Source organism: Cannabis sativa, chromosome 6 (assembly GCF_029168945.1).
Source record: "Cannabis sativa cultivar Pink pepper isolate KNU-18-1 chromosome 6, ASM2916894v1, whole genome shotgun sequence".
NCBI lineage: Eukaryota > Viridiplantae > Streptophyta > Magnoliopsida > Rosales > Cannabaceae > Cannabis > Cannabis sativa.
The window spans coordinates 65,136,695-65,149,232 of record NC_083606.1 but is presented as its reverse complement, the minus strand read 5'-3'; the positions used below and the strand labels follow the sequence as shown (position 1 = coordinate 65,149,232).

At 34.8% G+C, this 12,538-nt stretch overlaps 2 protein-coding genes across 3 annotated transcripts; both read left to right on the top strand.

The window, feature by feature from the left end:
* Positions 1-2,517: 2,517 nt before the first annotated feature.
* LOC115724757 (glucose-6-phosphate 1-dehydrogenase, chloroplastic) lies at positions 2,518-6,056 on the top strand. Of its 2 annotated transcripts, none has more exons than XM_061117431.1 (10): positions 2,518-2,904; positions 2,984-3,091; positions 3,535-3,728; positions 3,822-3,916; positions 4,038-4,152; positions 4,260-4,615; positions 4,704-4,824; positions 4,952-5,181; positions 5,289-5,489; positions 5,589-6,056. In XM_061117431.1, exons 1-10 carry the CDS (start codon positions 2,763-2,765, stop codon positions 5,836-5,838), a joined length of 1,812 nt encoding a protein of 603 aa, XP_060973414.1. In that variant the 5' UTR covers positions 2,518-2,762; the 3' UTR covers positions 5,839-6,056. The 2 variants fall into 2 exon arrangements, with proteins under 2 accessions (XP_060973414.1, XP_060973413.1); XM_061117430.1 differs by having other exon boundaries at positions 2,528-2,904; positions 3,478-3,728.
* A 3,967-nt stretch (positions 6,057-10,023) lies between these two features.
* On the top strand, positions 10,024-12,223 carry LOC115695987 (ubiquinol oxidase, mitochondrial). The gene is made up of 4 exons (XM_030623103.2): positions 10,024-10,509; positions 10,595-10,723; positions 11,356-11,844; positions 11,968-12,223. Exons 1-4 carry the CDS (start codon positions 10,138-10,140, stop codon positions 12,025-12,027), a joined length of 1,050 nt encoding a protein of 349 aa, XP_030478963.2. The 5' UTR covers positions 10,024-10,137; the 3' UTR covers positions 12,028-12,223.
* Positions 12,224-12,538: the final 315 nt, after the last annotated feature.

Below are 12,538 nucleotides of genomic sequence, written 5' to 3'. Positions count from 1 at the left end.
TAGAGTTTCTTTCCGGTGCAGAATTATTACGACTCACCAAGGCGCTATTAAGAGGAGTTGAAGAGGTAGTCTCTGTGCGAAGAACACGAGTAAACACATCTTGTAAAGAGGAGACATCAGAACCAGAGAGAACTTGTGACTTTGCAGAGTCAAATTCAGATGAGAGTCCTGCAAGAAAACTCATAATAGCCATTTGTTCTCGTTGGCGCTGTTGAATTTTTATATCAGGACTAAAGGGTAATAGCACATTAAGTTCTTCATACGTTTTCTTGAAAGTCATAAAATAATTCATAAGAGACTTATCTTGTTTCTCCGCGCGATAAAAAGCTTTGCAAACATCATATATGCGAGATATGTTGTCTTTGCCAGAATACAAAAACTCCAAGTAATCCATTAGTTCTTTAACCAATTCACAATGATTAATCAAACTAATTACCTCATGATCGATAGAATTTTGAATTTGCAGGAACAAGAGAGCATCCTCACGGAGCCATATTTCCCTTGAATCGTTTGTTTCTTCAGGAGGATCGTCAGTCAAGTGATCATCTTTGTCAATACTCCTCAAATACAGGCGAATCGTCTTACTCCATTCCAAATAATTCGAACCAATCAACTTATGGTCCGTGATTTTAGACATCACGGGAACAACATCAGAAACAACAACTGATTTTGAATCTGATCTTATCTCTGCCATAATCTCAAAAGCAAACACAAAGGACAGAGAAAAAGAACAAAAGAACACTAAAGAATGAACACCCAAACACGAAGAAGACAAATAAATACCAAATTACAACCTAGAACAGATGTGAGTGGGCTTAGAAGAACCCAGTAGAGAATCGGCAAAAGAACGCCGTCGAAGGCACCGTCACACGCGCCTCCACGGGCCGACGCGTGGGAAGACGGGCAGAAACTTCAGGCGGCGCGTGAGCCCCACGCGCGAGGAATCCAGCGATCGGACTTCGGGGTTTCGTAGATCGGCGGCTGGGCAACACGGCTGAGTGGGCGGTGAGACTAAATTCGCACTCCAAATAGGGTTTCCGAAAAACAACCCTAAACTCAAACCCTTTTTTTTTTCTTTTTTTTTTAAGAACCCTAATTTCGAATTTCGAATTTTGAATCACAATGCTCTGATACCATGTAGAAAATAGTGATTCGAATTGTGTATCGATTTCATAGAATAATACATATTTATATACAAAGCTAGGAGACTAAATATCTACTAAATATCTAATTCTTTTACAGCTAATATACATCTAATATCTAACAATCAAAAAGTGGTGGACTACGCTCTGGACCCTGAATCTTCCTCCTAAAATTAAAACTTTCTCTTGGAGGGCTTATCATCACATTCTCCCTGCTGCCCTCAATTTGTTCCTCAAAAAATCTCTTCCAAACCCTTCTTGCTCTCTTTGTCACTGTCCAAGTGAAACGGTTACTCATGCCTTGCTAGATTGTTCCAGTGCTGCTAAGATTTGGAAAGCTTCCCCACTTCGATATTTTTATATTTCTTATAGGTATACTGATATCAAAGACTTTTTGCTCTCTGGTTTCTCTCAGCTGAATAAAGAGGATCTATCACTTTTGTTATCTACTGTCTGGGCAATATGGAACCTTAGAAATAAAAAATTATTTGCAAATCATAATATGTCTCCTGCTAATGTTGTTGATTGGATTAACTCTTTTCTTTCAGATTACAAAGAAGCACAACTTAATATGAGGGAGTATAATACATCTAAGGCCACGCACTATCCTAGCAAGTCGAGACATGTCTCTCCGGGTTTCTATCAGCTTAATACTGATGTGGCACTAAGTTCAGATCAAGGCAAGCTTGGTTTTGGGGCTATTATTAAAGATTGGAGTGGCAGGGTTGTGGCTGGTCTTTCTATCCCTGCAACTGGTAACTTTCAACCTTTGATGGCTGAAGCCTTAGCATTAAGAACAAGCCTGGTATGGTGCCATCATATCAAAATCCCCTTTGCTGTCATTGAGACTGATTCCAAGATTCTTGTAGATCGAATTTGTGGTTAGAAGCAAAATCTTTCTGCCCTCACGGATGTGGTTGATGATATTAGAAGTTCTTTGTCTTTCTTCCTCAATGTTAGCCTTCGACATGTAAACAGGAAGTACAATTACAATGCTCATCATTTAGCTCGCAAGGCCTTGAGGCTAAACAAGGAATTGAGCTGGAATGAATCTGTTCCACTTTTGTAGCTTTCTTCTGTTGCTGAAGTTACATTTTCGTCTAAAAAAAAAAAAGAAAAAGATACCACTTTTAGATAGAAAATATGCAATTATATTTACTAATTTGAATTCTTTTAAATTATTTTTGGGATGTAATTTTTTTAAAATATCTAGTAATTTAATCTTGCTACCCATAATATTACTAAATAGGCTTTGAGTTTGTAACGACCAATTGATCTAATCTATCAAACCTTAATTTTTTTTTTTCAAAAAAAGAAAGAAAAAGAACACAACCAATTAAAAAAAAAAAAAAACCAAAATGAACTTGGCTACCTAAGCTAAGCTAAGCTAAGCTAGTTGTCTTCTTATTTTTCTTCTTGCAATAGTAGAGAGAGAGAGAGAGAGAGAGAGTTGGTTTTGGTTAATGCAAATTACAAAGCTAAGAAAGGAAGAAAACATCCTTTCGGAGATCCCAAAGGGCCTAACAAACACCCCTTCGATGCAATCCAAGTCTCTTCTCTTCTTCATTTAAACCAACAAAACCCCCCCTTTCTCTCTCTCATTCTCATTCTCAATCTCCCATGGCTGCCATTGCTGCTTCAAACGCCGTCGTTTCCAAATCAACACGACTTTCTTCCAACTACTCATTCCGACCTTCCTCCGCCCCTCGAAACTTCCATCCATGGACTTCGATTTCCCTTGCCAATTCCAAGATTTCATCAGGTAATCTTCTTTACTCATTCATAGAGAGTAATTTATTCTAATGTAGCGTTGGAATATAGCTGAGATTGTATTGATTCAGGTTCGGGTTGCGTAAGAGCTCAGGTTACTCCTTTGGAACAAACTAGTGCCGCTGCACCTGCTCAAAGTGTGGAGGCTCCTGCGGTCAATGTGTTTGGAACCTCTAGAGGTATTGCGGAGAGTTCTATGCAAATTTTTGTTGTACTTATTTCATTTATTTACTATTGTGAATAAATCTGCTTGTATTATGTGTGGATTAGGAAGGAAATGGAATTTGAAGTTTTGTGGCATGTTGATTTGTGAAAAGAGTATTACAAATTGGGTTCGATTTTTCGGGTGTGCGTACCATATAGTGTAATAAATTTGCTTATATTATGTGTGTGGGGTAGGCAGAAAATTAAATTTGAATTTTTGGTGGTTAGTTGATTTATGAAGAAGTAATACAAATTGGATTCAATTTTTTTTTGTTTTGCTTGTTAATTGTGAAGTTCAACTTGTAACTTGTTCTTTTTTTTTCTGTTTTCTTTTTGGTGTGTGTGTGGGGGTACCATTTAGACATTCTCTCTATTCTGAAGTCTTATTGGGATAGTATATGTATCTTATTGGGTGTAGGTGCAGTGTCTACAACAGTCAGCCCGGTTGAGAATAAAACTCCCCTTAGCAAATTGAAAGAAACAGCTGGATTCGATGGCAGTGGAAATGAATCAACCGTTAGCATCACAGTTGTTGGAGCCTCTGGGGATCTTGCCAAGAAGAAAATTTTTCCTGCACTTTTCGCACTTTTCTACGAGGGTTTCCTCCCCAAGGTTTGTTTCTTATTATTTCTCATGTGAAAACTTGTGGCTCTAGTGCTATCTTGTCAATGTCAGTATATAATTTGCAATTGGTTACTGTTGTAGCATTTTACAGTATATGGTTATGCACGGAGTAAGATGACAGATGCAGAGCTTAGAATTATGGTTAGTAAAACACTTACTTGCAGAATTGATCAAAGGTGAAAGTCAGCTCTTTTTCTCTGTATTCTTAATTTGTTTTAGTTATTATAGCCCAAGTTGTTGTTGCTCGTGTACTATTTAAGTTGATTGGGACATGACACGTTGGTTCTTGGATATCAGGGAAAATTGTGGTGAGAAGATGGAACAATTTCTCGGAAGATGTTTTTATCATTCTGGTCAGTATGATTCAGAGAAAAACTTTGCAGAGCTAGACAAGAAATTAAAGGAACATGAGGTAATTGGTGAATGGGCTTGCATAATGTACATTTCATAATTTTCTGACGACTGTGAAACTAATCATCAAATTCCATTAGTGACTTGTTTGATTTCTTATATTTGTAGGTTGGTAGGGTATCCAATCGCCTCTTCTATCTATCGATTCCTCCAAACATTTTCATAGATGCTGTGAAGTGTGCAAGCTTGTCAGCTTCCTCTGGTAATGGTTGGACCAGGGTCATTGTTGAGAAACCCTTTGGCCGAGATTCAGAATCCTCTGCTGCTTTGACGAAAGCCCTAAAGCAGTACCTAGAAGAGGATCAAATATTCAGGATAGACCATTATCTGGGAAAGGAGCTGGTAGAAAATCTCTCCGTTCTCAGATTTTCTAACCTTATTTTTGAACCTCTGTGGTCAAGGCAGTATATTAGGAATGTCCAATTAATATTCTCTGAAGATTTTGGCACTGAGGGTCGTGGAGGGTACTTTTCTTTTGCCAATTACTGGTAACTTTTTGCCCTGATCTTTGGCAAGAGTTTATGTCTTAGATTCTTTCTTGTTTTTATGTAGCTACTTCGACAATTATGGGATAATAAGAGACATAATGCAGAATCACTTGCTTCAGATACTAGCGCTCTTTGCAATGGAAACACCAGTCAGCTTGGATGCTGAAGATATCAGAAATGAGAAGGTTTTTTTACTTCATTTTATGCATATCTTAACAGCAGGCTACTGTAATTTTTTTGACATTTTGATTCACCTGTAATTGATTTTCCTTATATTCTATGCTTCTGAACAATTAAGCTGCTTGGTGCCAGGTGAAAGTTTTGCGTTCAATGCGGCCGGTGAAACTTGACGATGTTGTTGTAGGGCAATATAAAAGCCATACAAGAGGAGGTATCAATTACCCATCTTACACAGATGACGAAACTGTCCCTAAGGGCAGCTTAACTCCAACATTTGCAGCAGCTGCCCTCTTCATAGACAATGCAAGATGGGATGGAGTGCCTTTTCTTATGAAGGCTGGAAAAGCATTACATACTAAGGGGTTGGTGTTTTTTTAAGGAAAATACTCCATTGTCTTTAGTTTTTCTAGTTTTTGATTGACAATTCATATTTCCTTCTGATATTCAATTTTCTGTTCATCTTTTCCAGGGCTGAGATAAGGGTACAGTTTAGGCATGTTCCTGGAAACTTATATAACCGAAATTTCGGAACAGATCTTGATCGAGCTACTAATGAGCTTGTTATTCGAGTACAACCTGATGAAGCAATTTATTTGAAGATCAATAACAAGGTTCCTGGTCTTGGAATGAAACTTGACCGTAGTAATCTGAACCTTCACTATGCAGCCAGGTAACTTTATTATTAATATTGTACAGATAGTTATCTATTCTATTCCAGTGGGATATATTGTTTATGGTTATCAAAATTTTTCTGGCATTTTCCTTGTAGATACTCGAAAGAGATTCCAGATGCTTACGAGAGGTTATTGCTGGATGCTATAGAAGGAGAAAGGCGGTTGTTTATCCGAAGTGATGAATTGGATGCTGCTTGGTCATTGTTTACACCTTTCTTGAAAGAGCTTGAAGAGAAAAAGATAATCCCAGAATATTATCCCTATGGAAGCAGGGGTCCTGTTGGAGCCCATTATCTTGCCGCAAGATACAAGGTTCGGTGGGGAGACGTCGGACACGAGCAATGAAGTTGTAGCAACCGGATTCAGGTTCAATGAACAATCATTTTGAGTTTGATAGTTCATTAGAGTTGTGTACTGAGTAATAGTGTAGTTCTTTCTTTTGGCTTAGGAAGAGTGAAAGAATTAAGTGGGATAAGAAGCAACATTGATTCTGTCACTCTTCTTTGTCATAATTGAGTTTGTACTTTGTATAAATAAATTCAATTCTCAGGCTTTTAAGTCAACCAGATTGCCTAAATACAAAATTGGACTCTTGAGCAGGCTCTCTATGATGTTTGTTAACCAATAAATTTGCTTTAGTTTTTGAGTTGAAGAGAGTGACAGGTGTACAAAAGCATAGAGCTTGTGATTCATTTAAGCGTTTTTATTCGCCTATAATTATTGGAAATGAATAAAACGAATGAACGGCTCATAAGGCCATTTCTTTTTCTTAATACCAAATAATGTGGTTTGTGAATTATGCTAAATCTTAAAAATGTACTCCTCACGATGAATTATAGAAAAAAAAAAAAAAGAACACTAAGAATTAGGGGTGTTCATAAAATAGTTGATCTAATTCAATCTGCACGATTCAATCTAATTCAATCCGCAAAGTGCGGATATCTACACTTGTGTGGATTGGATTGGAAAATTTAAAATTCGCACTTGTGCGGATTGGATGTTGATTGATATGTAAAAGTAACCGATCCAATCTAATCTACACATATTTATAAAAAATTAAAAAGTTACATATATAAATAACATTTTAATGTAAAGAAAATAGTAATTTAAAAGTATAATACATATAATATAATTATATTTTAAAATTTAATAAATTAAATGTATATTCTATTCTTATATATAATCTTTTTTTATATACAATTTAAAATAAAATTAAATATTTTTTTATACATACATTTTTTTCTTCCTTTTGTTATTTACTATTTTATTTGTTTTAATGTGTTGTTGAAGACATAAAATAACTATAATTTGTTTTATTTTGTTGCTAGTTATGTGAAAAAAAATATTTTTTTTTCATAAATATTAAATAATTTAATATTAAAAAGTAACCAATCCAAAATAACCGATTCAATCCGCATTTTTGCGGATTGGATTGGATTTGAGATATTGTGCGGATTGAATTGGATCCAAAAAATGAAATCCGCACTTAGTGCGGATCGAATGCACTATAAGCAAAAAATAGTTGGGATTGAATTGGATGAACACCCCTACTAAGAATTATAATTATAGAGGTTCCGCCCCAATAATGTACTAATAACTTACTCCCATTTCTCTGTATGTACTTGTTAGAATATCAAGATCACAAGAATTAGAGTCAAGTGACTTTCTCAATATTTCTCAGAATTACAGATAATAATTTTAGCAGTATAATAGTTCTCTTAAAAGTATGAATTTAGCCCTTCAAAATAGTGAGATGAGCCACTATTTATAAAATTACAAGCGAATAAAATGATATTAATTTGCTTAAATGTAATTTAAGCAAATTAGATGTAATTTTTAAAAATTAATTAAATATTCAAACTTTTATTTTAGAAGGGGTGGAAGTCTAAATTTTGTAAAAAGAAATAAAATTTTATTGTAAATATTATAGTTAAATGGTTTAAATGTTAAAAATGTTATAATGAATACTTAAATGTAAACATAAATTATTTATAAATATTAATTGCTAAAAATAGTCATGTTAAATATTTAAACTAAAATTATTTACTTTAGGAAAATTATTAATTATGATGAATTTAATTCTAAAAAATAAATTTTTACCTATTGGTAACCTACAATTATAAGTAAAAAAAAAATGGAACCATCATGGTTACAATAAAAATGTAACCATTAAGTAGTCACCTACATATATATATACACACACACACATATATATATATATATATATATCAATCACACCTAAAGTTTTTCATTAGGGGTGAGCAAAAAATCTAAGAAATTGACCAAACCGAGTACACCGACCGTCCGAACATCGAAAAAATCAACACCGAAAAAACTGCCTTCGATTAAAAACTGCCTTAACACGGTCGATTTTAGTGTTGATGGCAAACCGACCGAACATATATATTTTATACTATACATGTATAATATAATTATTTTTGTACATATATAATATACAATTTTATTAAACTAGTTTTACTTCTTATATTTTTTATTTAATGTCTCAATTATTCATTGTTATATTTTATTATAATTTGATATATTTACGTATTATATACACACATTCATAAAATGATACAATTTTTTTTAATATAACTCATTACCATACTAGTATCACAAATAATTTTATTAAATTTAAAAAAGTTTATTTTACATTATTTATTTAACTAAGAAAGTTTTGTTCTTAAATTATATGATATTTGATACAATACTCTAATTTTTTTAGTTTTCAAATAATTATAGGAAATTTAAAGACTTATTTTTTTTTTTAAAAAAATAAAGCTTGCTTCTGTCGATTTAAACCGACCAAATCGTGGATTAAAACGGTCATTTTTTTTTTATATTTATATAATGGTCGGTTGATTTTCGGATTATAACTATGAAAACTGAAAAATTGAATTTTTTTTTTTCGTGTAAAAACCGACTAAACCGACTGTTGCTCACCCTATTTTTCATTATATGCCTAATACCCTAAGGAGTAAAATGAGCATGTTTTTGGGTAATAATGCTACTGCTAGTGGTGGTGATCTTTAATTAATAAATCAATTCATAGTCATTAGAGTGTTATTATGTGCCTCAAATATCGTTAATGTAACTGACCATCCCATTATAGTGTTATTTTTTTTAGTGTAGCGTAATGGTATTTACAATCAATTAATTGCTTAATAACTTAAAAGTCTTAGGTTCAAACCCATGACCTCTGCCTTTTTTCCATCCCTCCCTCACCACTAAGCTAACCTTAATGACTTTATTATAGTCTTATTTACATAATAAGCACCATACCATGCATAAAAATATACAGTTATCCTTATATACTAATATCGACATTGTCAGCAATAAAAAATATTCTAAAAAGAAACCCATTAAGAGGACAATACTAGTAGGGCTGCACACAGGTCGGGTTTTCGGGTGGTCGGGTTCGGGTCTTGGAAATGCATAACCGAACCCAGTTTTTGGGTGGTCGGGTATGGCGGGTTTTCGGGTCGCGTATGTGCGGGTTGGGCGTGGTCGGGTTCGGGTGTAACTGGGTTGAGCCAGAATGTCATTTCTGGGCTCAAATGAATTTTAATTTTTAAAAATGCCATATATATATTTTTTTTTATTTTTATCACATTGACTTTTAGGTTCCTGAGAAAAGGCTCAGACAACCAAGTTTCATTGATCACATTGGCATTTTATTTTTATCACATTGGCTGGTTCCCGAGAAAAGTAGGTGGTTTTATTGTCATAGTTACTATCAAGTTTGTCATAGTCATGCTCTTCAGTTTAGGACATGGTTTTATTGTTTTGAAAAACGATTCATCTACTGTAGCCATTTGTTTTACTTGGTTATCTTGGTCTGGTTCAAATAGTGAGTATTGAGTAGGTAGGTATTGAATGAACAGTAAAAAGTAAAGTGTGAATGTGATAAACTAAAAATTAATATTATTAACTTTTTAATATAATAAAAAAATAATTTTTTTGCTGTATTTTCGGGTCATAGGTTAGAACCCGACTAAAAAAAACCACTTTTTAATATTCGAACCCGAAACTCGTGTGGGGTAATTTCGGGTTGAACCCGACCCGACCACACGGGTTTTAATGTTTTTCGGTTTTTTTTGGCAGCAGGTCGGGGCGGCTGGCCAGATTTTTCAGATTTGAGGGCCTAAATATTCAGTCCTAAATACTAGTCCATAAAGTTGGGGGTTTCTTAAAGTTGACTATTTAGTAAAAGCAAAAAAAAAATGACAATTGATTGGACCGGACCAGGGGACCACAAATCAAACTATAGAAGACGTTGCATGCAATTCCGCCTCATTATAATAACTGTCACACTCCACCAAAATTCGCAGCCGTTGACTCATTAAGTACTCTGCTTCTCATTACACTTCCTTAAACAACATCCCTATTTATCTTCTAATCTTGATCGTCTAAATATTCCTTCTTCCACAACCAACTGGATCAAAACCACAGACATGATCTCAACCCTACACCCGCGAAGTACACTACCAAAACCCTCTTCACCTGTCTAATAAATATTAAACAAAGACAACACCTTTGGAGAGTGGAACCGTCTCCGATTTCAACTCTTACAAGCAACTTCCGAATCTAGAAAATCCCAGAACTCTGGGAGCCATTTCCAGAAGAAGAAGAAGAAAAATCACTATGAAGATCATGATGATGATGAGAGTGGCGAGGTCCCTCATCAATGGCGGTAGTAGTAGTACTAGTAGTAGCATCCGCAACTTCAACCGCCATATTTCCATGTCGGTCATTCCAGCAAGGTCTCTGGTCACTGGAAGTAGTTTTAATCCGGTCGATGATTTTTTCTTGGCGAAGAGAATCGTGACGATGATGAAGATGAGTACGGTTTCATCTTCTTCGTCGCCGGCGAAAACGACGTCGTTGACGGAGGAGAAGAATAAGCTTAAAGAGAAGAAGGATCAAAGCAACGCTATGGTTTCGAGTTATTGGGGGGTCCCGAGACAGAGGATTATTCGGGAGGATGGGACCGAGTGGCCATGGAATTGCTTCATGGTAAAATTCGATCGTTTTCAATTGTGTATTTCTTTTATGATTTGTTCGATTGAAGTGTGGAATTTGAGTTGATTTTTTTTTTTAGCCATGGGAGACTTATGCTGCAGATTTATCGATTGATTTGAGCAAACATCATGTGCCAAAAACGTTTGCCGATAAGGTCGCTTATAGGACAGTCAAACTCCTGAGGATTCCAACGGATTTGTTCTTCAAGGTTTCATCTCTTATCTCAGTCAAATTGTTCTGTTCTCTATATTTAATATATATATATATATTGATTGAAATTGGAACCTAGATTCTCAATTCTTAATTTAGAAAAGAAAATAAAAATCATTTCTATATAGCAAACTGAAAGGGACTTTGCTGAAGATTTTTGAATTGATATTTAGAGTAAATAATTCATGTCAGGGAATTTATGGAATATGATTTTAAAGTATGTTTAGTTGATAAGTGTCGAATGTGATTCTGTGAAGATAGAACTGAGTTACACCAGATATTGAGTTACACCAATATGAATATGAGACCTCTTTGTGGTGTTGGATACCCTTTCAGCTTTTCTCAAATAAAAATGCCTTTTTTTTTGGTATCTGAGCTGAGTTAAAGAGAGTTGCAATGTTTTGTTACTGACATGCTATTATGCTAGCCCAGTAATAGATAGTGTTTTAAGAACACCTTTATCAAATGCCATCTTTTCTTTATGATCTCTGGTGAGGTTTTTCACTTTGAATGATTACATACTATAGAATATAGATGTATGTGTCCTCTAGTTCAGTAAATGTCCGAGTTTAACTCGTTCTTGATTGTTCATTGTTAAGTTAAAGAGATAATGAATTCTGTATCTTGCAGAGACGATATGGATGTCGAGCAATGATGTTGGAAACTGTTGCAGCCGTCCCTGGTATGGTAGGAGGCGTCCTCCTTCACTTGAGGTCACTCCGCAAGTTCGAGCAAAGCGGTGGTTGGATCAAGGCCTTGCTTGAAGAAGCAGAGAACGAGAGAATGCATCTAATGACAATGGTGGAATTAGTTCAACCCAAATGGTACGAGAGACTACTGGTTCTAGCCGTTCAGGGAGTGTTCTTCAATGCTTACTTTGTGCTTTATGTACTATCACCAAAGCTAGCTCATAGAGTTGTTGGTTACTTGGAAGAAGAGGCTATACATTCTTATACAGAATACTTAAAAGATCTGAATGAAGGTAGAATCGAAAATGTTTCGGCTCCTGCCATTGCAATCGACTACTGGAGATTACCAAAGGATGCAACCCTTAAAGATGTCATTACTGTTATTCGTGCAGATGAAGCTCACCACCGTGATGTCAACCATTTTGCATCAGTAAGTATTATGCAACCATTGATAAGTTTATACTAAAATTTTCTCTCATTGAGAATCTCTATCTGGTTTAAAAGGTTTCTGTGTGGAAATTTGATTGTGGGTGTTGGGGTTTTTGTTATGCAGGATATTCATTTTCAGGGAAAAGAATTGAAAGAATCTCCAGCTCCAGTTGGATACCATTGAGGATTATATATATAGTCCTATATATATATGTAATATATGTGTGTATTTATGCAAGTTTGGACTATTTTACTTGGGACCTGATGAGGACTTAAAGAGCTTGAAGTTGAACAGCTAGAGAGACCTTTATCAGAACTTTCGATTTCAATGTATATCCATTTTTGGAGGGATATATGGCTAAGTTTTATCGATTGCTTAAGCACCAGTACAGATAATTATTGAAAAATACACCTATTTTCACATATCCATTCGAGCCCTTTGTTCATGAAAATATAGAATATATCCCCGAGACCAGAGTTTAGGAAAACTGACAAAAAAAACTGCACCCACCAAAAATAGAAATAGAAAAACCAAAAGGACATTTTTGTGTGTTTCTTAATATATACTAATAGGTAGACGTACTGAAAAATGAAGACTCATTTGAAGAAAATTTATCAAATATTGAAACAAAAAATAAGCTTGTTACTTCTAGTTTGTTATCAAATATGCTGAATGATCTCTTTAATAATTTTCA

Bases quoted from the DNA above. Each gene is read 5' to 3' on its own strand.
- LOC115724757 (XM_061117430.1), top strand. From the start codon at position 2,763: ATGGCTGCCATTGCTGCTTCAAACGCCGTCGTTTCCAAATCAACACGA. The intron at 5,182-5,288 runs GTTGGTGTTTTT...CATCTTTTCCAG, and splicing joins AAAGCATTACATACTAAGGG to GGCTGAGATAAGGGTACAGT. The intron at 5,490-5,588 runs GTAACTTTATTA...TTTTCCTTGTAG, and splicing joins AACCTTCACTATGCAGCCAG to ATACTCGAAAGAGATTCCAG.
- LOC115695987 (XM_030623103.2), top strand. From the start codon at position 10,138: ATGAAGATCATGATGATGATGAGAGTGGCGAGGTCCCTCATCAATGGC. The intron at 10,510-10,594 runs GTAAAATTCGAT...TTTTTTTTTTAG, and splicing joins GGCCATGGAATTGCTTCATG to CCATGGGAGACTTATGCTGC. The intron at 11,845-11,967 runs GTAAGTATTATG...TTTGTTATGCAG, and splicing joins ATGTCAACCATTTTGCATCA to GATATTCATTTTCAGGGAAA.